General features: G+C 42.0%; 1 protein-coding gene across 1 annotated transcript in view; it reads left to right on the top strand.

The window, feature by feature from the left end:
- PSTPIP1 (proline-serine-threonine phosphatase interacting protein 1) overlaps nucleotides 1–21,295 on the top strand; it is a 135,726-nt gene extending 114,431 nt beyond the window's left edge. The window contains exons 9-15 of the mRNA XM_082252856.1: nucleotides 6,756–6,835; nucleotides 6,920–7,018; nucleotides 13,118–13,214; nucleotides 13,356–13,449; nucleotides 18,163–18,239; nucleotides 18,318–18,427; nucleotides 21,020–21,295. Of these exons, the coding sequence (XP_082108982.1) occupies nucleotides 6,756–6,835; nucleotides 6,920–7,018; nucleotides 13,118–13,214; nucleotides 13,356–13,449; nucleotides 18,163–18,239; nucleotides 18,318–18,427; nucleotides 21,020–21,154 (692 nt within the window). The 3' untranslated portion in view covers nucleotides 21,155–21,295. The remainder of the gene's footprint in view (nucleotides 1–6,755; nucleotides 6,836–6,919; nucleotides 7,019–13,117; nucleotides 13,215–13,355; nucleotides 13,450–18,162; nucleotides 18,240–18,317; nucleotides 18,428–21,019) is intronic.
- Nucleotides 21,296–24,021: the final 2,726 nt, after the last annotated feature.

The raw sequence follows: 24,021 nt of genomic DNA, 5'->3' as shown, positions 1-24,021 counted from the left end.
TTGGCACAGATGATGGTATAGGCATGGCACAGATGATGGTATAGGCATGGCACAGGTGATGGTATAGGCATGGCACAGGTCATGGTACAGGCATGTCACAGGTCATGGTACAGGCATGGCACAGGTCATGGCACAGGAGATGGTATAGGCATAGCACAGGGGATGGTATAGGCATGGCACAGTAGGTACAGGCATGGCACAGTAGGTACAGGCATGGCACAGTATGTACAGGCATGGCAAAGTAGGTATAGGCATGGCACAGTATGTACAGGCATGGCACAGTAGGTATAGGCATGGCACAGTAAGTACAGGCATGGCACAGTATGTACAGGCATGGCACAGGAGATGCAGTGCTGCGGGCATGGTACAGGAGAATGTCCTGTACCATGCCCGCAGCACTGCATGAGGAAATGCAGGGGCTGCGGAGGAGTCTCACTTACCTGTCGGTGAGGCGCCTTCGATTTAAAAATCACGCCGCCCGGTGCCAATACGTCACCGCAAATGCGCCGCCGATGCTCGGGAAAGCCCGTACACGTTCGGCTATTCCCGGGCATGCGGCACATGCGCAGTAACACGTCGGCGCCGGGCGACGCCATTTTTAAAAAGACTGTGACTCGAGTATAACCCGAGGGGGGCATTTTAAGCATGAAAAAACATGCTGAAAAACTTAGCTTATACTCGAGTATATACGGTACTTAAAAAGCATATCATATACATCCACAAAACCATATTAACCGACATAAATGTCAAAACCTGGCACGGATACAGATGACAATATGATAGCAAAAATAAAACTTTACAAATACAGAATACAAATAAATAAAAATATGAATATGAATACACCATAAACATATTCTCCCGTCCTGTGTTAATAAATATACATAGACAGTGTATAGCATCAATAATTTGTGGCGCTGCACCCTTCTGTTTTTATAATATCTCGTGGATTCAAATCATATCCTTTGTGATGGCAGCCTATTCAGCCTGTGTATTGAATTTAACCAGGATCTGGGACTGAGCACGGCTATCTAGTTTATTTATTTAAATTTTATTGTAATAGCCTGTTTTTAATATGTTTTAATCTACAGCTTTCATTAAAAGAAAATTAGGCGATTCTACCTTGAGGCCCTTGTATAGGCGCTTTCTGTCATAGAAATATTAATTTACTCCTGCTCTACAATAACTAATCTATCCTAAAATACAGCTAGCCAGCACTAATTAGTGAACATCACCATGTATATAAATCTTCCCACATAAAATGTGGCGCTCTCATAAATCACCTGTAAAACATTTTTTACAGACCATTAAAAAGAAAAAGTGAATCTTAAACTATAATAAATATGTATATACAGTGTCAATAGATGTAAGGCCAAATGTCCAGTAAATATATCCAACTTCAGTCCCCATGCATATTTAATGCTCTTAATGCTCAAATGAATGCAGCTGTGATAAATATATTATCATCCAAATCAGGTAAGAAATTTCTATTCACGGGGCCAAGCTCTTTCACATTTATACATTGTGTCTGTCAATTTAGCATTTTTTGTTCAGTAGAGCCCACAAAACTCTGGATACAATTTGAGGATTAATAGTTGGGCATTGCCATGTCTTAGCAGTTTCTTTCTGCATCATTAGATTGTAAGCTTTTCTGAGCAGGGCCCTCTTAATCCTCTTGTATTTTATTGTATTGTAACTGTATTGTCTCCCTGTTATATTGTAAAGTGCTGCGTAAACTGCTGGTCCTATATAAATCCTGAATAATAATAATCTTCTATACCAGGGACAATATCCACATTGCTGGTGTTCTAAGAGTACCGGTTCAAAGTTTCAACACTATGGGGGACATTTACTAAAACTGGAGCACTCAGAATCTGGTGCAGCTGTGCATGGTAGCCAATCAGCTTCTAACTTCAACTTGTTCAGTTAACCTCCCTAGCGGTATTCCCGAGTGTGGCTCAGGGTGGGATTTCAGTGCCATTAGCGGTAACCCCAAGCCACATCATCGCTGGATCCTGGTAGAGAGTACTTACCTTGTTCCTGGGATCCGGCAATGTGTCACTGCAGCATACGGCGGCCAGGTCTTCCGCCCGATGCTGTGAGCCCCGGCTTCCTTCTCCTGCGACGTGACGCTGACAGGGGGGTGGAACCGGGGGCAAATTTGAAAAGGAAAACACATAAACACACTGATATATTGTAATCCTATTGGATTACATTACAAAATAAAATAAATTGACATTAGTTTGCCTCCCAGTGCCCTTTCCTGCAGTTTTACTGTACTTTATATATATATATATATATCTATATATATATAGATATATATATATAGATATATATATATCTATATATATATATATATATATAAATATATATATATATATATATATGTGTACTATATATATATATAGATAGATAGATAGATAGATAGATAGATAGATAGATAGATAGATAGATAGATAGATAGATACATACGTATGTGTATATATATATATATATATATATATATACACACACACACACATATATATATATATATATATATATATATATATATATATATATATATACTTTAACCTCCCTGGCGGTATGATTCTTTCGGATTTTAGGTGCTGAAAGTGGTACAATTATTTTGCATATAATTCTTAAGAACGAGCAGCCCAAACCAACTATTTACATATGATTTTTTTTATATATGTATATATATATATACACGTGTGTATATATATATATATATATATATATATATATATATATATATAAAAAGTACAGTAAAACTGCAGGAAAGGGCACTGGGGGCAAACTAATGCGACTATATTTTATTTTGCATTGTATCAGTGTGTTTGGTGTGTTTTACATTTGAATTTTCCGCCGGTTCCACCCCCCTGCGAACGTCACGTCGCAGGAGACGGAAGCCGGGGCACAGAGAGGATCAGGAGGAAGCTCCGCCGCCGCACACCGCCGGGATACATTGCCAGGTCCCGGTGACAAGGTAAGTAACCCCTCTACCAGGATCCAATGATCTTCCTAGCGGTACCCTGTGTGTGGCTCAGGGTTACCGCTTTTGGCACTGAAATTTAACCCCAAGCCACGCTCGTGAATACCGCTAGGAAGGTTAACTTATTTATAGTTTTTTATTATATTATAATTTATGATTCTGTGTTTCAAACTTTATCATACCTGAGATGTTATAAAGAAGAACGCACAGTAAAAAAAAATAATATGTAAATAGTTGGTTTGGACTGCTCATTCTTAAAAATTACTAGTAAAATAATTGTACCGCTTTCAGCACCTAAAATCGGAAACAATCATACCGTCAGGGAGGTTAAGCTTTACCAATAAGATCTGGAAGCTGATTGGTTTCTATGCAGAGCTGCACCAGATTTTGCACGTTCTAGTTTGAGTAAATCAATCCTTATGTTTCTTGTTTTATCAAAATCTATGCTATTGCAATGAAAATATGACTAAATCATTTATCTTTTCTACCTCCCTACTTTTCCAAGTTTTATAAATCTGGTTTCTCCTGATTGTTTCCAATGTAAAACTAGAACGTAATTCACTACTTTGGCCACTAGGTGTCTTCATGAGCCTTTTTAATACAAATACAATAATTGGTTGTAAAGATATCATGTATCTTCCTTTAAAAGAGTTATGGTTTTGGTTCAAGTTTTGGTTCAAGTTAGGATTTTGGTTAGGTTTTGGTTCAAGTTTTGGTTCAAGTTTTGGTTCAAGTTAGGATTTTGGTTAGGTTTTGGTTCAAGTTTTGGTTCAAGTTAGGATTTTGATTTGGTTCAAGTTTGGATTTTGGTTCAAGTTTTGGTTCAAGTTAGGATTGGATCATGATGACAGGGGATCAAGTGACATTGTAACTGTGTTATGATTTTATGTATGATACTATGTTGTGTGTTTTTTAGATTTCAGCATTTGTAATAACAGCCACTATATGATTGGGTAGATGGAGTGCTCTGGCTTTTGCTGGGAGTTTCCAGCTCTTTATTCATGTGGCAGATATTCACATATTGTCCTTATGAGTAAGCACATTAGTAGTGTGAACCACGTTAAGGGTCTATTACTGTTGATACTTTGCTATTATGTGCCTCCTTTACTCTAATCAACCTCAGACTCAGAAGTAAGCACATTGGATCCCCTTCTTCTGTTGTGGATTTTGTAGAATATTGATGACAGAGTTGAGTACTGTCAATGATAACATTTTATTTGCACTAACAGTTAGCCCCTGTTCACACTGGGGCGACGCTACTTCGCACCGCGACCTCCGAGGTCGCGGTGCGAGCAGCGCGCCGCGACCTCGGAGCGGCCGCCACGGACTTCATAACATTGAAGTCTATGGCGGTCGCCTCCTGGTCGCCCCAAAGAAGCTCCGGACCCTTTTTCTGAGTCGGAGCGACTTGTGTCGCTCCTATCAGAACGGGTCCGCAGCTTCCCTATGGGAGGCGACCTGTGGCGACCTGTGAGGCGACCAGGTCGCCTCACAGGTTGCCCCAGTGTGAACGGGGGCTTAAATTTTCAGGACAAGGTTTGTGGTGTTCCCTTTTAATGCTTGGACTAAAAAGAAGGGAACACTCCGAAAGCTTGTCACTAAAACCTAGGCCTCATGAACACTGGAGTTATACAAATGCCAGTAGAGTTAGCTGTAGAAAGCCTTGAGTTTTTCAGCATTTTTGCAGTAGTGATTTTAACTGTTGCGTTTTTTTAGCTTTTTTTAAACAAGATTATACTCCTACAAGAGCTTATGGCTCAAAAACGATAATACACACCGCATAGCCACATTTTTCAGCAATTTTAAGCTTTTATCAGAGTTAGAGCATTTTTATAGGTGAAAAACTTCTCTCAAAACCTTCTAGTTCTCGGTTTTTTCTCTAGCCAGAAGACGCTCCTGCCAAAAACTGCTGATAACAGACTATGTGTGAAGGGACACATAGGATAACATGCTGGGGAGTTTACTGACTGCAGAAAAAAACACTGGAAGCCAAAAATAGCAGCTGTAAAAATGTCCAGTGTGCATGAGGCCTTATGCGAATTAAACAAAATATCATGGAGTGTACTCAACTGTGTTGTTGCAAGTGCACAGCCACAATCACCTAAATCATGGTGAGTTTAGATCTACTTTACCTGCGGAAAACTGCACTCATCTAGCCTATTGGAGTGATCATCAAGTGGGAATATTCAATAAGTTATGTTTATTTTCGCATTTATTAACCCAGGGCTTAATAATCTTGCTTTGAACCTAGATGTCAGATAAAAATGTTGGGAGCCAGTTTTTTTTTTTTTTTTTTAACCACTTGCTTTCCCCCTTTCCTGCCCAGGCCAATTCTCAGCTTTCAGCGCTGTCACATTTTGAAAGACAATTGCACAATCATGCAAAACTGTACCCATATGACATTTTTTCACACAAATGGAGTTTTCTTTTGGTGGTATTTAATCACCACTGGGGTTTTTATTCTTTGCTAAATACATGAAAAAAAAATGAAAATTTTAAGATAAAAAACACTTTTCTGCATTTGTTATAACATTTTGCAAATAAGTAATTTTTCTTCTTCACTAATGTGCGATGATGCTATAGTGACCTGACACCTGGGATTTGTCGAGCCCTGTATTAAGCCATTATACATTATAAATAAGTAAATACAAAAATACTGCTAAATACATTAACTAAATAATGGTTATACATAAACTGTTATGTTTATCTTCTGCCACTAGAGGGCATCAAAACTTGCTTTTTTTTTTTAGATGCAAGCTCCAAGGTTTGGAATAGGTAGCTAGGCCATGTTCTCAGTACTAAAGTCTGTCTGTAGTCATCAAAAGGATCTGATTTTCCTCCTTTTAACATATTTTTTTGCTGTTTGTTTAAATCTACCGTATAGTTCCTAGAACTGTTTCATTTCAGATAAAGCAGAAAGTAGTACAGAGAACTTTTGGCTTAAATATTGTTTGTATGAACTGACAGTGGTCTACCCTGTTATGTGTTAGATTTCAGCTCACCATTGATTTCCACTTTGGAAGCTACAAGAAAAAAATTAAAGGGGTCACATGTGCAGAAATCTGAGTTAAAATAAAATGTTCACAGTAACTATATTGTTTAATATAAGGCATTTAGCTTTAACTAAAGCACCCGTGGCAGTCACTTGTCAATGGAAAATTTTCTGCATGGCTTCTTTGACGTTGACTGAAAAATGTACTTTGGCCGAGCAAAGCGATGCTGACAGGGCCACCCATGGAACCAATTTCAGCCAATTTAATATTAAATAACAAATTGTCCGAAAACTAAACAATCAAACAAAAAAACAAATCGTTATAACGAATATCTATAGACTACAGAAATAACAAATCATCCGAAAACCAATTAACGTAACATAACGAGTGTAACAGAAGGAAATTATGCTTTTACGAATGAAAACGAGACGAAACAAATTTTTTTGCCATGCACAAGTCTGTTGCATCCCGTATCATGCTTAAATACATGATGTGACATTGAACACCATTTGAATTGAATTTTTCAAATTTACTCTAAATGCTGCTTATTATCTTGGTTAGGGACAATAAAGAAGAAAATCTTTTCTTAAAAGGGATGATCCTAGGACAGGACTAGGAGCGCAGAGTCCTTTTGCATTGTTTAAAACATTACATGAAAACAGATCTACAATGTCCATTTACTGTAAACTCATTATTGCAGAAAAATGTGAAAACACAAAATTTTGGTTATGGTAAATCTAAGAAAAAATGTTGTGATTATTTTGTCCTAGATCAGCTGTATAAGACTAACATTACTCTACTGGACAAAGCCCGGATTGAATGGGAGACAGAGCATATAAGCACTTGTGAGGTAATGCCATATAAACCTTTCTTATAAACCTTAAATTGTGCCCTTTGGTTTGTATATATAAAGTTGTGTTTTTTTTTTTTTTAGGCATTTGAACAACAAGAGAAAGATAGAATCAGTATACTGCGTAATTCTCTCTGGGTTCACACCAATCAATTTTCCATGCAGAGTGTAAGGGATGATGAGGTAACGCCTTCCATATGCCATCGAGTCTATGTTGTAATGATCGATGATGTAATAGAATTTTTTTTTTTAAGAATCTCTTTTACCAGTGGTGAAAATATCCACTATACTACTCAATGTGCTAGCAACAAATTAGTGACAAAAATTATTTAAAATGAAACCAATCTATATCATGTAAATTCAATATGTAATGATAAAATATATCAATCACATTAAAGTGCATAAATTCCTATAATAATAAATTAAAGTGCATAATTATACTAAAAAATTAATAAATATATATTCAAAGTGTAAGATTTAAAGTGCATAAATAGTGGAATAAAGTCCTTATTGATGATCCAAAAAGGTGCCAAAGTGCCAAGTAAATAAAGGTGCTTGTGAGGTGAAGGTGCCCTCTTGGTTCCCCACTCACCGGAATTAGATTGTATAAAAGCCCTTGATTTTATTGCACATTTGCCCAGGATCAGATGTGGGATTCCTCCGATGTGTCCTCCATGTTGAAATCGTTCCCGATAACACCATTAAAAAAAGAGAGGGCCATACATCGTGAAGTATGTAAGGTATAATTTTATTCCCCAAAAAGCGATTGAATACTTACAAAATCAAAAAGTTAAAATGGCATATAGCAAACAAAGCAAGTGGCGCCGCTCTTGGCGTGCATTCCACATACAGGAAGTTCCCGACCGGAAATTACGTTACGTCCGCGACCGGAAGTGCGTCAACGCGTTTCGCCGTCACACACAGCGTCTTCAAAGGTCCTTTGAAGACGCTGTGTGTGACGGCGAAACGCGTTGACGCACTTCCGGTTGCGGACGTAACGTCATTTCCGGTCGGGAACTTCCTGTATGTGGAACGCACGCCAAGAGCGGCGCCACTTGCTTTGTTTGCTATATGCCATTTTAACTTTTTGATTTTGTAAGTATTCAATCGCTTTTTGGGGAATAAAATTATACCTTACATACTTCACGATGTATGGCCCTCTCTTTTTTTAATGGTGTTATCGGGAACGATTTCAACATGGAGGACACATCGGAGGAATCCCACATCTGATCCTGGGCAAATGTGCAATAAAATCAAGGGCTTTTATACAATCTAATTCCGGTGAGTGGGGAACCAAGAGGGCACCTTCACCTCACAAGCACCTTTATTTACTTGGCACTTTGGCACCTTTTTGGATCATCAATAAGGACTTTATTCCACTATTTATGCACTTTAAATCTTACACTTTGAATATATATTTATTAATTTTTTAGTATAATTATGCACTTTAATTTATTATTATAGGAATTTATGCACTTTAATGTGATTGATATATTTTATCATTACATATTGAATTTACATGATATAGATTGGTTTCATTTTAAATAATTTTTGTCACTAATTTGTTGCTAGCGCTGCATAAATTTGTTTTCATTCATTTATTCTAAGAATTTCTTAGTGTTTGCAGCAGCTGCACACTCTCAGTTTTTTTCACTGAATAATTTATCACTATTGTGCAGCGCGGGTTTAAATTTGTTTTTTCATACTACTCAATGTATAGGGACGTCTGCCTTTACACACAACACAAACTTTAATGACATCCCAGTCTTAGTCCATAGGGTTCAATATTGAGTTGGCCCACCCTTTGCAGCTATAACAGCTTCAGCTCTTCTGGGAAGGCTGACCACAAGGTTTAGGAGTGTGTCTATGGGAATGTTTGACCATTCTTCCAGAAGCACATTTGTGAGGTCAGGCACTGATGTTGCAGGAGAAGGCCTGGCTCGCAGTCTCTGCTCAAATTCATCCCAAAGGACAGCCTTCCCAGAAGAGTTAAAGCTGTTAAAGCTGCAAAGGGTTGGCCAACTCAATATTGAACCCTATGGATAAGACCTTCAGTCTATGACCTGTCAATGCTCAGGTCAAATAATGCTTTGGACTTTGACTTGGTCATTCTAACACATGAATATGCTTTGATCTAAACCATTCCATTGTAGCTCTGGCTGTATGTTTGGGGTCGTTGTCCTGCTGGAAGGGGAACCTCTGTCCCAGTCTCAAGTCTTTTGCAGACACTAACAGGTTTTCTTCTAAGATTGCCCTGTATTTGGCTCCATCAATCTTCCCATCAACTCTGACCAAATTCCCTGTCCCTTCTAAAGAAAAGCATCCAACAACATGATGCTGCCACCACCATGTTTCACGGTGGGGTGGGGGTGGTGTGTTCAGGGTGATGTGCAGTGTTAGTTTTCTGCCACACATAGCATTTTGCTTTTAGGCCAAAAAGTTACATTTTGGTCTCATCTGACCAGAGCACTTTCTTCCACATGTTTGCTGTGTCCCCCACATGGCTTCTCGCAAACTGCAAATGGGACCTCTTATGGCTTTTTTTCAGCAATGGCTTTCTTTTTGCCACTCTTCCATAAAGGCCAGATTTGTGGAGTGCACAACTAATAGTTGTCCTGTGGACAAATTCTCCCACCTGAGCTGTGGATCTCTGCAGCTCCTCCAGAGTTACCATGGGCCTCTTGGCTCCTTCTCTGATTATAATTATTGGTCTCCTTGTCTGACCTGTCAGTTTAGGTGGACGGCCATGTCTTGGTAGGTTTGCAGTTATGCCATACTCTTTCCATTTTCAGATGATGGGTTGAGCAGTGCTCTGTGAGATGGTCAAAGCTCGGGATATTTTTTTTAAAACCTAAACCTGCTTTAAACTTCTCCACAACTTTATCCGTAACCTGTCTGGTGTGTTCCTTGGCCTTTCATGATGCTGTTTGTTCACTAAGGTTGTCTAACCAACCTCTGAGGGCTTCCCAGAACAGAGCAGTATTTATACTAGATTCAAGTACACACAGGTGTACTTTCTTTACTAATCAGGTTACTTCTGAAGGCAATTGGTTCCACTAGATTTTAGTTATGGGTATCAGAGTAAAGGGGACCGAATACAAATGCACGTCACACTTTTCAGATATTTATTTGTAAAGAAATTTAAAAACCGTTTATAATTTTCCTTCCACTTTACAATTATGTACCACTTTGTGTTGGTCTATCGCAATATCAAATACATTTATGTTTTTGGTTGTAACATGACAAAGTGTGGAAAATTTCAAGGAGTATTAATACTTTTTCAAGGCATTGTATATGCATTTGGAATTTGGTTTTGAAACTCCAGTGGAGAGTTCCCAGATTTGCCCGTATATGGCAGACAACAAAAGTAAGCCTCACTGTTGGACTTTTCAGTTACCTAATATTGTAAAAAATGCAGAGAGAGGAATGAGACTCTAAGGTGTGAAGGGTGCAGGGCGGGCGCTACCTATAGGCGAGGTAGGCGCCAGCCTAGAGCGCACATCAGCCAGGGGCGGCTAACTGTCTGCCCGTCTGCCCGTTCTTATATACACACTGACACCATCTCCTCACTGTGCTCCGATCGCCACTCTCTGAGCTGGCTCGTTTGTCTGTGCTCAGCAATGGGCGGCGAGCGCCCTGTGATCATGGTCATGTGGTAGGGGTCATGTGCGGGCAGTGGGGCTAGCCTATAAGTGATCGCAGAGTCCCGCCTTTCTGCCTGGCGGGCGCTGTGTCTCCTCTGCTCCCGACCCAATCTCCTCCTTGTGACAGTCTGGCAGAGCAGATGGGAGACAAAAGAGCAGGCTGCTGTTCGGCATAACAAGAAAAAGGGGTGTTCAGGAGGCTACTAAGAACTGAACTAAGTGTTAGAGCTGCAGATTCACTTGGAAAGTAAGGAGCTCCAGTGATATCCAACACTTCACTTAATGTAGAGGTCTGTTCCATTCCCCCAGGAATCTCTTGATGCATGTTAGGATTTTTTTTTAATTTTTTTTAGTAATTACCTTTTTTGAAAACTTAAAGCGTTAGTAAACCACTTTTTTTTAATCCCCTGCAAGACCATGCATAATGTGCTAGTATGCATTGCATACTAGCACATTATGATATACTTACCTTAGAATGAAGCTCTTCCGCCAGTGTTCTTTTCAGGTTCACATGCTGCAGCCATCTGATTGGCTGCTCAGCGATGACATCACACCTGCGCATGACTGACTCACCATACAATGCTCACCGACTGGCTATCCTCACCGTACACTGCTCACTGACTGGATGTCCTCACCCCACGCTGCTCATCGACTGGCTGACTGTTCTCACCGTTCACTGCTCAGTGACTGACTGTCCTCACCACAATGCTCACTGACTGGCTGTCCTCACCGCAGACTGCTCACGGACTGACCGTCCTCACCGCCCACTGCTCACTGACTGACCGTCCTCACCGCACACTGCTCACTGACTGACCGTCCTCACCGTACACTGCTCACTGACTGACCGTCCTCACTGTACACTGCTCGCTGACTGACCGTCCTCACTGTACACTGCTCGCTGACTGACCGTCCTCACCATACACTGCTCACTGACTTACCGTCCTCACCGCACACTGCTCACTGACTGACCGTCCTCACTGTACACTGCTCACTGACTGACCGTCCTCACCATACACTGCTCACTGACTGACCGTAATCACCGCACACTGCTCACTGACTGACCGTCCTCACCATACAATGCTCACTGACTGACCTTCCTCACTGTACACTGCTCACTGTCTGACTGTTCTCACCATACACTGCTCACTGACTGACCGTCCTCACCGCACACTGCTCACTGACTGACCGTCCTCACCATACACTGCTCACTGACTGACCGTCCTCACCGCCCACTGCTCACTGACTGACCATCCTCACCGCCCACTGCTCACTGACTGACCGTCCTCACTGTACACTGCTCACTGTCTGACCGTCCTCACCATACACTGCTCACTGACTTACCGTCCTCACCGCACACTGCTCACTGACTGACCGTCCTCACTGTACACTGCTCACTGACTGACCGTCCTCACCGCACACTGCTCACTGACTGACCGTCCTCACCATACACTGCTCACTGACTGACTGTCCTCACCGCACACTGCTCACTGACTGACCGTCCTCACCGCACACTGCTCACTGACTGACCGTCCTCACCATACACTGCTCACTGACTGACCGTCCTCACCACACACTGCTCACTGACTGACCGTCCTCACCGCACACTGCTCACTGACTGACCGTCCTCACCATACACTGCTCACTGACTGACCGTCCTCACCATACACTGCTCACTGACTTATCGTCCTCACCGCACACTGCTCACTGACTTATCGTCCTCACCGCACACTGCTCACTGACTGACCGTCCTCATCGTACACTGCTCACTGACTGACCGTCCTCACCGCACACTGCTCACTGACTGACCATCCTCACCGCACACTGCTCACTGACTGACCGTCCTCACTGCACACTGCTCACTGACTGACCGTCCTCACCGTACACTGCTCACTGACTGACCGTCCTCACCGTACACTGCTCACTGACTGACCGTCCTCACCGTACACTGCTCACTGACTGACCGTCCTCACCGTACACTGCTCACTGACTGACTGTCCTCACCATACTATGCGCACTGACTGGCTGTCCTCACCGTACACTGCTCGCTGACTGGCTGTCCTCACCGTACACTGCTCGCTGACTGGCTGTCCTCACCATACACTGCTCACTGACTGGCTGTCCTCACGGCACACTGCTCACTGACTGACTGTCCTCACCAAGTCTCACCCCCCTCTCTCTGATGGTATATCAATATATTTTTTGTAATGGCACACAGTAAAATAATACAAAAAAAGTGCCATTAGAAAAACAATACAAAAAACACTAACAGACTAACAGGTTGCCCTCCCCATTTATGCTTAATTTAGATCATTTCGTTTTACTGTTTTTTTCTTTGGGGGGGGGGGGGGTGCAACTAGCTGATCTGGTCTAGGCACAACATAGTCTAGCACCGGCCCTGGGTGTAGTCAAGGGGGCGGTGCCAATGGGGCGGCAAAATTAGGTTTTCGCTTAGGGCGTCAAAAATCCTTGCACCGGCCCTGGAAGGGTGCTGAGCAGAGCCAGAAACTATGATGTGGGGAATCAATGAATTGTTCAGTAGACATAGAAATTTGGCAAGTGATTCAGTTGGCCAGCATTTAAGAAACACTGAACAGTTGCCATTGTAATAGTTCTAACTGGTGTCTGTCCCCCGTGCTAGATGCTGGAGGTTGTCAGGCAGAGTCTGGAGCAGTGTGATGTGGAAACAGAAATGAATGACTTCATTCAGGAGAAGACCATAGGACGTATCCCACCAGGTATAAAGCTGCCATTTCCTGGCCATGTATGGAGAAATAGAACTGTTTAAGGCCTGTCCTGTGATTGGTAATTGCCAATGAATTTCTGTACAGAGGAGACTGACGCAGACTATGCATATATCTTTTCTTTTCTGCTCCCAGGTCCTGTCCTGTATGAGAGCTATACTAATGGATTGATTCCAAGGAGCAGTAACGGATTAAGTACACAAGGTGGCAGTAATAAAATGATAAAAAAGTAAGTGATGGGGACAGGAACAGCTTCACATGTCTAATGTATAAGCTGGTAAGGCTCGTTTACATGAGCAGCCGTGTTTTCCGTCCCTCTGAAAAGTGATCTGCCTGCGGTGGATCATTTTCAGAGGCATTTGACAGACAGCTGGTGATATTTCACCTCCTCACTACTTGTGTTAAAGTGGTTCTAAAGTCTTTACATTTTTTACCTACATGCATTCCCTTCATTAAAGCGGTATTAAATCCAAAACCACAAATGTAATATATTGCAGCTTACCAGTCATTAGATGTGGTGGCTGCATTTGTTTTCTCTTTTTTTTAGGCTTTTTTCCCTCTGTTTTCACCTAATGATCTGGCCAATAACACACCACCTGCATTGAAGTGCCCCCACTCTGGATGAAGAAGCAAAGGGGGCACATTTGGACAGCTGCATTGTCAGTCTGGGGGGGAGGTGTTAGATGTACTAGCAGATTTAGATACTCTAACAAATTGAAGTCAAACTCCGGCTAACACTTTAGAAGTAGTTACAGCAAACTGTTTTTTTTTTCCTTTTGGGATAGAGGTTCAACATAAATTAATAAAAGCTGATCATTGTAAGCATCCCATGTCAGTGTTAGAGAGCTTGTTCTTTTTGAAAAACAACAGACTTACTGGCTGGATCGCCCAATGAAAAAATAGAAACATATGCAGCCATCACATCTAAGAATTGGTAAGCTGCTAGATCATAAATGTTTGCTTTTGAGTTTAAAACCACTTTAAGGTTAAAAATGTCCCAGTGGCAGAATCACCCCTCACCCCCCTAAATACCTACCTTACTCGATCCAGTGCTTTGCCTGTCTGTAGAAGCTTTGCCTGTCTGTAGAAGCTCTCTCCTTCTCCCTGCATTCACAGGACATTGGCTCCTGCTGCTCTTAATCAAATCCTGCGATCAGAGAGCAGTGAGCAGGGCCGAACCGCGCTTTGTGTGTCTATGGCCTGGCTTGGGAGTGAGCTATTTTATCTTTCCCCATAGCAAGCATAGCATAACCACTTTAACCATTGAATGCCTGAAACATGGAGCTGCAGCTTCCTGCATTACACAGAGTTGCAGCACAGCCCCATTTTCTTGAATGGGCTGTATTTGGTAGTGGTACTGCCCACCAATCATGTCCTGTTGTATGTATTTTGCAGCTCTGCTACCACAGCCATGTGTACTAATATGTATGTTATCCTCTATATCCATGCTGCCACAATCCTCCTCCTTCTCCTCCTACCCCTCTTCCTCCTGTGTGTTTTGTGGCCCCAGAGGAATGGTATCTGCATAAAGGGGGCCTTTGGAGGTAAGGAAGTCCTGCTCTTCCTCCCGCTGTTCTGCCTCAAGTGCCCTGTCCATGATTCCACACAGCGTGTGCTCCAGCAGGAAGACTAGAGGGATAGTGTCACTGATGCATGCATTGTCGCGGCTCACCATCCTTGTGGTCTCCTCAAATGGTGACAGGACAGTGTATGCATCCTTTATCAGCAGTCACTGGCATAGCGAAAAGAATCCATACTCATACAGGTACTCATTGATGGCCCTCTGCAGTGTGTGCAGTCGCTGCAGCATTGCCAATGTTGAGTTCCATCTGGTGGACATGTCACAAATGAGGCGGTTGGTGGGCAGGTTGAATTCCAGTTGAAAGTCAGCCAGCCAGCTGAGCAGTGGCATTGTATGACCGCCTAATATGGCCACAGACTTTTCTGGCCTGCGTCAGAAGATCTTGTAAGCCCGGGTACCTGTTCAAGAAACGCTGCACCACCAAATTCAGGACATGTGCCAAGCATGGAACATGTGTCAAGTGTCCCTGTTGGAGGGCAGAGAGAAGGTTGGTGCCATTGCCGCATACAACCATTCGTGGCTCAAGCTGCCGTGGTGTCAGCCACCTCTGAGCCTTCTCCTGCAGAGCTGACAGAATCTCTGTCCCGGTGTGGCTCCTGTCCCCTGGACAGACCAAGTGAAGCACTACATGGCATCTTTTAGCCTGACTGCTTGCATAGCCCCTTAAACGCTTAGGGAGCACTGCTGGTTCAGAGGACAATTCAGCAGAAGAGGCCATAGAGGAAAAAGAAGAGGAGGGGATGGAGCAGACAGATGTGGCAGAATCACCACCAACTTTTTGGAGGCATCGTAGCGGAACAAGCTCCAGCACTGAATCCTGTCCTTCATCCTTCCCAGCTGCCAGCAGAATTACCCAGTGTGCCGTGAAGGAAAAAAACAGTATTTTTTTTTTTTTACGGTTCAGCAACTGGGGTAGCGACTTTTACCTGGTGGTGAAATCGACAGGTGGTGTACTGCTAGCAGATAGGGTGCAAGTACCTGTGGTATCCATTGTTATACCATCATCCCTCTCAGTGCAGGTTTTTGAGAAGACTTTAGGTATAGTAGGGGTAGAGATCCCAGATGAGGAGCAAGGAGAAGTCTGCATTTTTTTTTGTGGGTCTTTAAGGTGCTGTTGCCAACGGACTTTATTGCAGGTCCTCATATGTCTTGTCAAGCATGTGGTGCCCAAGCAGCTGGTGTTCTGGGCATGCTTGATCCGCTTCAGACAGAGATTGTAAACAGCAACTCTGCGGTCTGCTGCGCCTGTTGTAAAAAGCCCACACCAATGAACTTTTGGAAGTCAGCGGGGAGTTGGCAGTGTCCTGCACCTGTGGAGCTCTGTGGTGTGATGCAATGGGGTGGCTGCCCTTAAGCCGGCCCCAGGAGGATATCCTGCCTTGATGGAGTTGTGTCTCCTCCTCCTCGCTTTCCTCCTCAATTCTCTCAGGCACCCAAGTACAGTCAGTGACCTCATCATCCCCCTCCCTCCTCATCACTAGAGCAAACTTGGCAGTATGCTGTAGCTGAGGGAATATGACTGCTAGTTTCTTGTCCACCATTGTCACCCCCCTCTCTAGGCTCACGGTATTCCCTTCCTCAACCTGGGAACCAACATCGGAGCATTCAAATTGCTGCACATCCTCCAGCATCATGTAACTGACATTATGATCAAAAAATTCAGGTAACTGCTCCATGCATGTTGGTGGGGCTACGGAATGAGAAGCTGTGGACAAAGAGCCTGTGGAATAGGCTGCTTTGGCAGCTGCAGTGGAAGGCAGTGGATATAAGCCTGGGTGTCAGAGGATGGGGAGGATGAGGACGGCTTGGTTATCCAGTCCACCAACTCTTCTACATGTTGTGGCTCAATAACACGGCCAGCATCGGAAAAAAAGGACAAGTGTGTCCCGCCTGCCTGAGGATGCACCATGTCCGTGACCACCACTTTTCACTGTGGACACAGAGGCTTCTTGCCCTTTTTAGTGACCTGTGAGCATCTGCCTCTCCTTTCGGTTTTTATACATTTTTATTATAGAATGTGGGAAGGGAATATGGTGCTCGAGTGCAATACTTTTGTGCTTGGTGCACTAAAAACTGTTTTAATATAGTTTTTTTGTTTTTAATAAAGAAAAACTTAATAAAGCCAAAAAATGAAAACCCCTGCTGATGCAGAAGGAATAGCACCTGCGACGCAGAAGGGGGGACAGCAATTATGTCCTAAATATTATTAGTGCTGCTGTGCCACGATAGAAAAAAAAAAAAACTGCTTAAGCAGAAGGAATAGCATCTGTGATGCAGAAGGAGAGACAGCAATTATGTCCTAAACATTATTAGTGCTGCTGTGCCAAGAAAAAAAAACACACTGCTGATGCAGAAGGAATAGCACCTGTGATGCAGAAGGGGGGACAGAAATTATGCGCTAAATATTATTAGGGCTGCTGTGCCACAAAAAAGTTTAAAAAAAAATCACTGCTGACGCAGAAGGAATAGCCCCTGCGACACAGAAGGGGGAGTACTAATATTGCAGGAACAGAATCTGATGCTGCAAAAAAAAAAAATTAAAAGAAAAAAAATTATATATAAATGAAAAAAAAAAAATGGGATCAGTGGGGGGACACAGACGTGTTGTATACACCAACACTTCAGTGGCACCACTACACTCTGTTACACAAGAATCAGCACAGCACTACATTGACTGCACTACACTGACTGCACTACACTGTGTTACACAAGAATCAGCCCTACACTTCACTGTACTGACTGCATAAAATTGACTAAAAGCAAAATCCACTAACTACCTGCCTATTCTCCACTTCTAATACACTACACAGGGCTGCCGTGTAGACAGCCTTATATAGTGTGGGGCATGGACTTAGCCCCTGAGCCATGATAGGCTACAGGCACCCTGCCTTTGACCAGCCCTGGCTGTGACAGGACTTTGTGCTGTGATTGGCCAAAGCATACAGGTCAGGTGCATGCTTTGGCCAATCACAAGCACCTAATGCACTGCAATTGCGCAGTGCATTATGGGGCGCTCGTGGGCGCATGAACTGCCCGCTGACCTCCCTGGGTGTTCGTGTGTTCAGGGAACACATGAACACCCGTTGTTTGAGTCGAACGTCGTTTGACTTGAACATAAAGCCCATCACTATGTGGCACATTAAGTTGATATGTAGCGCAAAGTTGATAGAGCTACTTTGCAACTGCAAGCCAATCGCTTGGCTCATGGTTGTGGCACATTAGTTGAAATGAAAATTACCATTTAGCACCAATGACCACTTTTCAGAGAGTGGACTAGTGTGAACCTAGCCTTATGCCTTTTTCTTTTGCAGATGTATGAATTGGTATTTAAATTTTATCCTCCTTCCTTCACTGTTCTAGGATTTCCAATCTTCTGCATGGTTGTAGTGGAAGTGTTAGGAACTTGTCAGAAGTAGAAGTCAACAGCCAACCAACAGGTGAGTTTATACTCCATCAACATGGACTTTGCAGAACATCAACAAAAGCTTTTGACAAAATTTCTGTGCCGTTTTCAGGGACTGGAGATTCAGAGTATGCTAGTATCCCCGTAGTTCCAAGAAGAGATTCTTATGAGTTGGACACAGAAAGCCAAGAATATACTGTGCTGTATGATTACATTGCCCAGGTAAGGAGCCCTATACACTATGGGCTTGTCCAGGTTCTCTGTATCACATTATATTAGTGGTGTAGTTAAATTTATATGTTAAGTTTGGTGTGTTTCCCTCTTTAATATTCCAAACCTAGTATTGTTTCCCTGTCAGTCTTGCAAATCTTTGTTTCTGCCCTCTTTTATCTGTGTTTCATCTATTCTATGTGTAGCACCCCTTTACCCCCTGAAGATAGTTGGGGACCCCAGATGGCAATGCGGGCTAGCATTTCACCTCAGGGCGAAATCCTTGACTCTTGGGGGGGTGAAAGAAATTGTATACCTGTCACTTTAGGAAATTTTAGAGCATCCATCATAGGACCAGTGAACTCAGGGAGAGATATTAGGACACCCGAAAATAACAAAATGCAGACTCTGTATCACTCAGTCAACACAAAACATGGCCTGGCACTCTATAATATTCAGACTGTAAAGCAGGTTCTATGTTGTATACTTAATAGTTGGATGATGCCACCAGAACTTGCAATGTCTACAGCTTGGTCCCAGCTCTTCTGAACACTCTTCGGCAGATGAGGTTTCACCCTTTGTGCTCCAATCCAGGTATATGCTTTCATGGACCTCCTCCAGCAGGAAAGCTGGTGCCCCCCTGTAGCCCTCCCCAGGCGGTAGGTACACACAGCAAAGTCTGGGAGGCTTTTCAAGGTCATTCCCAAATCTCTGTACCCTCCCCCAGTATTCACCACTGGCAATAAACCTAGTGGTTTGCCAGAGAGAAATATCATTCACAACTCAGGTTATTGAACCTTCTCACACTATTGCCAGTGACACTCTCCAACAGCAGATAGAGACAAACAACACTGAGCTAAAGGAAAACCTGAGGAAAACTGAACTATCAATTAGAGCTCAAGCTGACTACAACCCAGCAGCACTAAGTTTAGGACAGGATACTAATTGTTTGGGATAGGGTCCTTATCCTGGTTCTTTGTGACTTTCTCATTTGAACCTCCATCTGTTTCTGCTTTGGGCTTGGCCTATCCGTATTGTATATTCTAAAATTAACTGAATTGGCTTTGACTTCTGATCCTGTTCCTGTCTGTTTGGGTTCATTTTCTAATTTTCTAATCCTGTTTACCTCCATTAGCTATAACTTTTGTTGCTGTCTGTTTCTATGTGTATGATGTTGCCATTGTCTATGACTGTGTCCATTCCTGTTTGGCATGCATCTGTCCCTGTAGACAATCCCATGGGTCACATGCTAATAGTTGTCCTCCTGCCATCCTACATCCATCTGTACCTCCATTTGTTCTGGCACAAATCAGGCTCTCCTTGTCCCTGTTCCCCATTAAGAGCTGCTTACCCTTAGCCAGCAATGTGGTCTTCTCCTTTTTTTTTTTCCTGACTCAGCTGTCTCCTTTCCTGTGTCTACACTTTACACATTTTTGTTTGCTCTGCACCGGGTTTGCACTGCACTCGTTTAGTCAGCAGATCCAAGACCCATGTTAGTAATCTGCTTTTGTAAAAATAAATTATTTTAATTACTTGGTAGATATTTGTTGATAAGGTTTATGGCATTTTTACTTTATGCTGGTTTTCTTTATAATAATCCTGCTTCACAGATTTTCCATTGGTAAGGGACTTTTTTAATTAATACTCCATTGGTAAGGGACTTTTTTAATTAATACTCCAGATCCAACAGGGGCATCCTCCTACTGCCTTATTCATAATAAAACCTTGACTATAAATTAAAAAGAGAGCAGAACTTTTTCTGTAAAGCATTTCCCAAATATACCCCCAAAATCCCACTTTTCCCTTTTAGAGTATGTCCCACCATTTATTTTCTAATACTTTGCTCCTGTAGTGAGGATCGGCTTTTAATACTACTTTTGGCATTATCACCAAGCTTGTAAAATTCTTATAGTGCCAGCGGCTGGGACATCAGTTCCTATTGATGTGGACATGCCCCCCAAAACTACATCTCCCAAAAGCCCTTTCCCTATACAAAATGTGTTGACATGCACTTGGGAGCCAAGGCCACAGCTTTGTCTTCATGGGAAATAAATGATTGAATGCATCTGGAGAGGAAAAGAGGGATGGGTGGGGATAGGTTTAGTTATTTTTTCCAGTAAACAGGGCTGACAATGCAAGTTGGGATTTAAGCACCACAATGGCACTGTATCCTGGATTTCTTGGAGATTAACATGTATATGCAGCATATTAGCAAGGGTAAAACATGAGAACATTGTCACGTATTTTGGAAATTTACTAAATGCATTCTTTTTTTAGCTTTGACTCTTACCTTAATGGCCAGAGGGGGTAATGGACTTGGGCACTCAGCATCTAGTTCAAGACCTCAAACTTGGCAACCTCAGTATGCAAATATAGACTTATAAAAAGTCAGCAGTTGTGCAAGCCTAGAAAATAGAAAATTGGTTAGAAGTGCCTCAGCTTCAGAAGGTGATAGGGCGTTAAATAAGATAGCAAAAGCTATGAGCAGGTATCTAATTGTATGATACAGTTTACCTTGTTTTCTTTACTGCCAAACTTGTTTGACCTTCCAGCATCTACTAAAAGCCGAAACATCAAATTTGAGTGGAATTTTGTTTTTTTCAGAATACAGATGAGCTGGATATTAGTGCTGGAGATGTGGTACATGTGTTGGAGGTGGGAGAGGATGGCTGGTGGACAGTGGAGAGGAATGGTCGCAGTGGATTAGTTCCTGGATCCTACATTGACAAAAGAGACTGACGCACTGGACAAAACTGGATGGATGGCACACCATGTAACAACACACCGGATAGACACGAGATGCTCCAACTATGTCACTGCTGCTGTTACTAAATTTTAACACACCTTGCCATTAATACACACCTGTATATATAGGCATATTTCTTAGGCTTATTTTAGATAATTTAAATAGATATATTTTATTATCATTAAAGATTGTATCTTTAAAATGCTGAGCCTAATTCCCCATGATGTTTGAGAAAGATAATAGTAATAGTATGTGACTATAGGTGATATCTGTGATTAAAGCTTTTATTGATGGCTAAAGTTATTTCTAACATGGGTTTCTTTAAAATAATTTATGTAGTTCAAATACTGAAAAAGAATACCCCAATCAGCATGTAGAGATAAAAAAAAAAAAAAAAAATCTATCATTAATAAGATATTATACATTAAAGCTATATTTTTTGAAGAATTTGTGTTATTTCATGTATTGGACAACCATTGTGATCCCACTGGAAATAGAAGCAGCATTATAATGTAATGAGTTATGAATATTTGAGGTGTATGGAGACAGGAGGAAAAATATAAATCACTTAAGGTATGAAGTAAAACAATATACTAATCTATCAACCGTATTCTTTTGTACCTGAGCAACATATCTAACTCTGTTAAAGGGAACATGTAGTGGTTTTGTGTATTTTTTTTTTTTCATTTATTCTAATCAGAACTTTCAGATAGGTTTTTTAAAAATGTTTTTTTAGGTGAATATCAAATATGAAATATTTTAGTTTTTTTTTTAGTTTTGGCTAGTTCCAGGTTCTTTTCATGTTGCCTAACTCTTCTTATAGGCTTTTCTAAAAACAACCTGGGTTCAAGTTTCATTTAGGCCCCTTTCATACTTGTGCGACTTGTCCTGCGACTTGGGACTACAAAGTCACATGACAAGTCGTACTCCATGATTTCCAAAGAGTACTGTTCATATCTATGCAACTTCAAGTCGCAACAACTTCAAAGTAGTCCCTGCAATACTTTTGTCAGATTTTAATGCGTTTTGAGGTCCATAGACAGGCATTGCTTCAAGTCCGGTCAAAATTGCGGCAAAAAAAATTGCAATAAAATCGGGCAACTTTTAGGTTGAACAAGTGTGAAGGGAGCTTACACACATAGCTGTATGTGTCAGAACTGCGACTCCGTTCCGCACCCTGCTGTGTATAGAGAACTCTATCAATAAAATAAAGAGTACTTGTGTGCAGGACCACCATTGGAAATCATGAAGCCCCATACAGCCTACCTGATAGGCCCCCCCCCCCCCAAACCCTACGACTTTTGTTTACTGACAAAACATGGAAGATTTACTGACAGAGTGCACTTTTTACTGAGCAACTGGAATATAACATAAACTGCTATTTTAAACTAAGATAGTTGATATTTAACCCCTTCCTCACAAAAGTAAAACAAATCCTAACACCTGAACACAGTTTTGAAACTTTGACCTGCGTTAGTAAAAACTATACACGTCATTGCAACTACTTAGTGTATTCAAGTGAATTAATTGTTTTTTGTTTTTTTTTCAGGACAAATAGGGCTTTATTTGCTGGTAAATGGTAACATATCTCCTGATTTTTTGTTTCATTATCAAAGGAAAACTGCCTCAAAATAGTAAAACAAAATGGTCGCAAAGCAGTAATATATATATATATATATATATATATACATATATATATATATATATATATATATATATAGATAGATAGATAGATAGATATACACATATACATTTTTTTTATTTAGCTGTATATTTCTTACCTTTACCATAACCTACTGCCAAAGAACAACCCAGAAACAATAGTGCACACTGTACTTTTTTAAATTCTACCAAAAATACACTGACCATGACCTTTGGCCAAACTATTGGCAAACTTATGCCAAACAGGGGCTATTACAGCGATCAGGTGATTGGAACTAGGCCTCCTTGTTTTCGATCGTTATCACGGGACCTGGTGCTTTTTGGTGAAGAGCCCGGTTTCTGTGTTGGGAGCACGCTCCTAGCACAAACACAGGTACGCATATATATGGCCCCATGGATAAAGCCCACTTCCGTGAGGCTGCATATATGTGTACACTTTGCAGGAAGGGGTTTAAGAGTATACACAATATGCAAACATTAACAATACCCATAACAAATAATCTGCTCAGCTTTACAATGAAAAAATAAAAGTGTGACAAATGTGAGCTTGACTAAGATTACAAAAAACCTGGGGAACCCTGGGATGGAGCAGAAGAACAAGTCCTGAGGTGTGACTAGTGCGTCATGTCAAATGGAGGGTAATGTTGAGGTTGCACCTAACATTTGGAGCAGCTTAAAGGGGGATGATTACAAAGAAGCTGAACCTAGTCCCCGATACACTGCATTCATCTGCCCGAGTCTTGCTGCTCCTGCTGGGATCTGTGCTGGTTCTACATACCACTGTCCATTACCTCTGCTCAGAGCTTCCAGAGAAATCCTACTGTGCCCAGGACTGCTGTTGGGACCCCCGTAAGCCTACAGACAGCTTCAGGCCCCATTGGGTGAGCAGGGGCTCCAGGCCCGGTATGGCTATCGGTGGCCCTGCTTGCAAACAAACAGCTTATGCTGTTCTCTATCAATAGAAAACCCATAATGCACAATCAATCCAGTGTTATTGGTGCACCCAAAAAATAAATTACCGTATTTTTCGCCGTATAAGACGCACCGGCGTATAAGACGCACCCAATTTTAAAGGAGGAAAATCTAGAAAAAAAAGATTCTGAACCAAGTACTTTCAATGCGGAGTGCCCACAGCCTGCCCCCTTTCAATGCGGAGTGCCCACAACCTGCCCCCTTTCAATGCGGAGTGCCCACAGCC

This window comes from Pelophylax lessonae (genome assembly GCF_965119305.1).
Source record: "Pelophylax lessonae genome assembly, chromosome: 4".
Taxonomy (NCBI): Eukaryota; Metazoa; Chordata; class Amphibia; order Anura; family Ranidae; genus Pelophylax; species Pelophylax lessonae.
The sequence above is the reverse complement of the archived record's forward strand: the minus strand, read 5'-3'. Positions and strand labels throughout refer to the sequence as shown.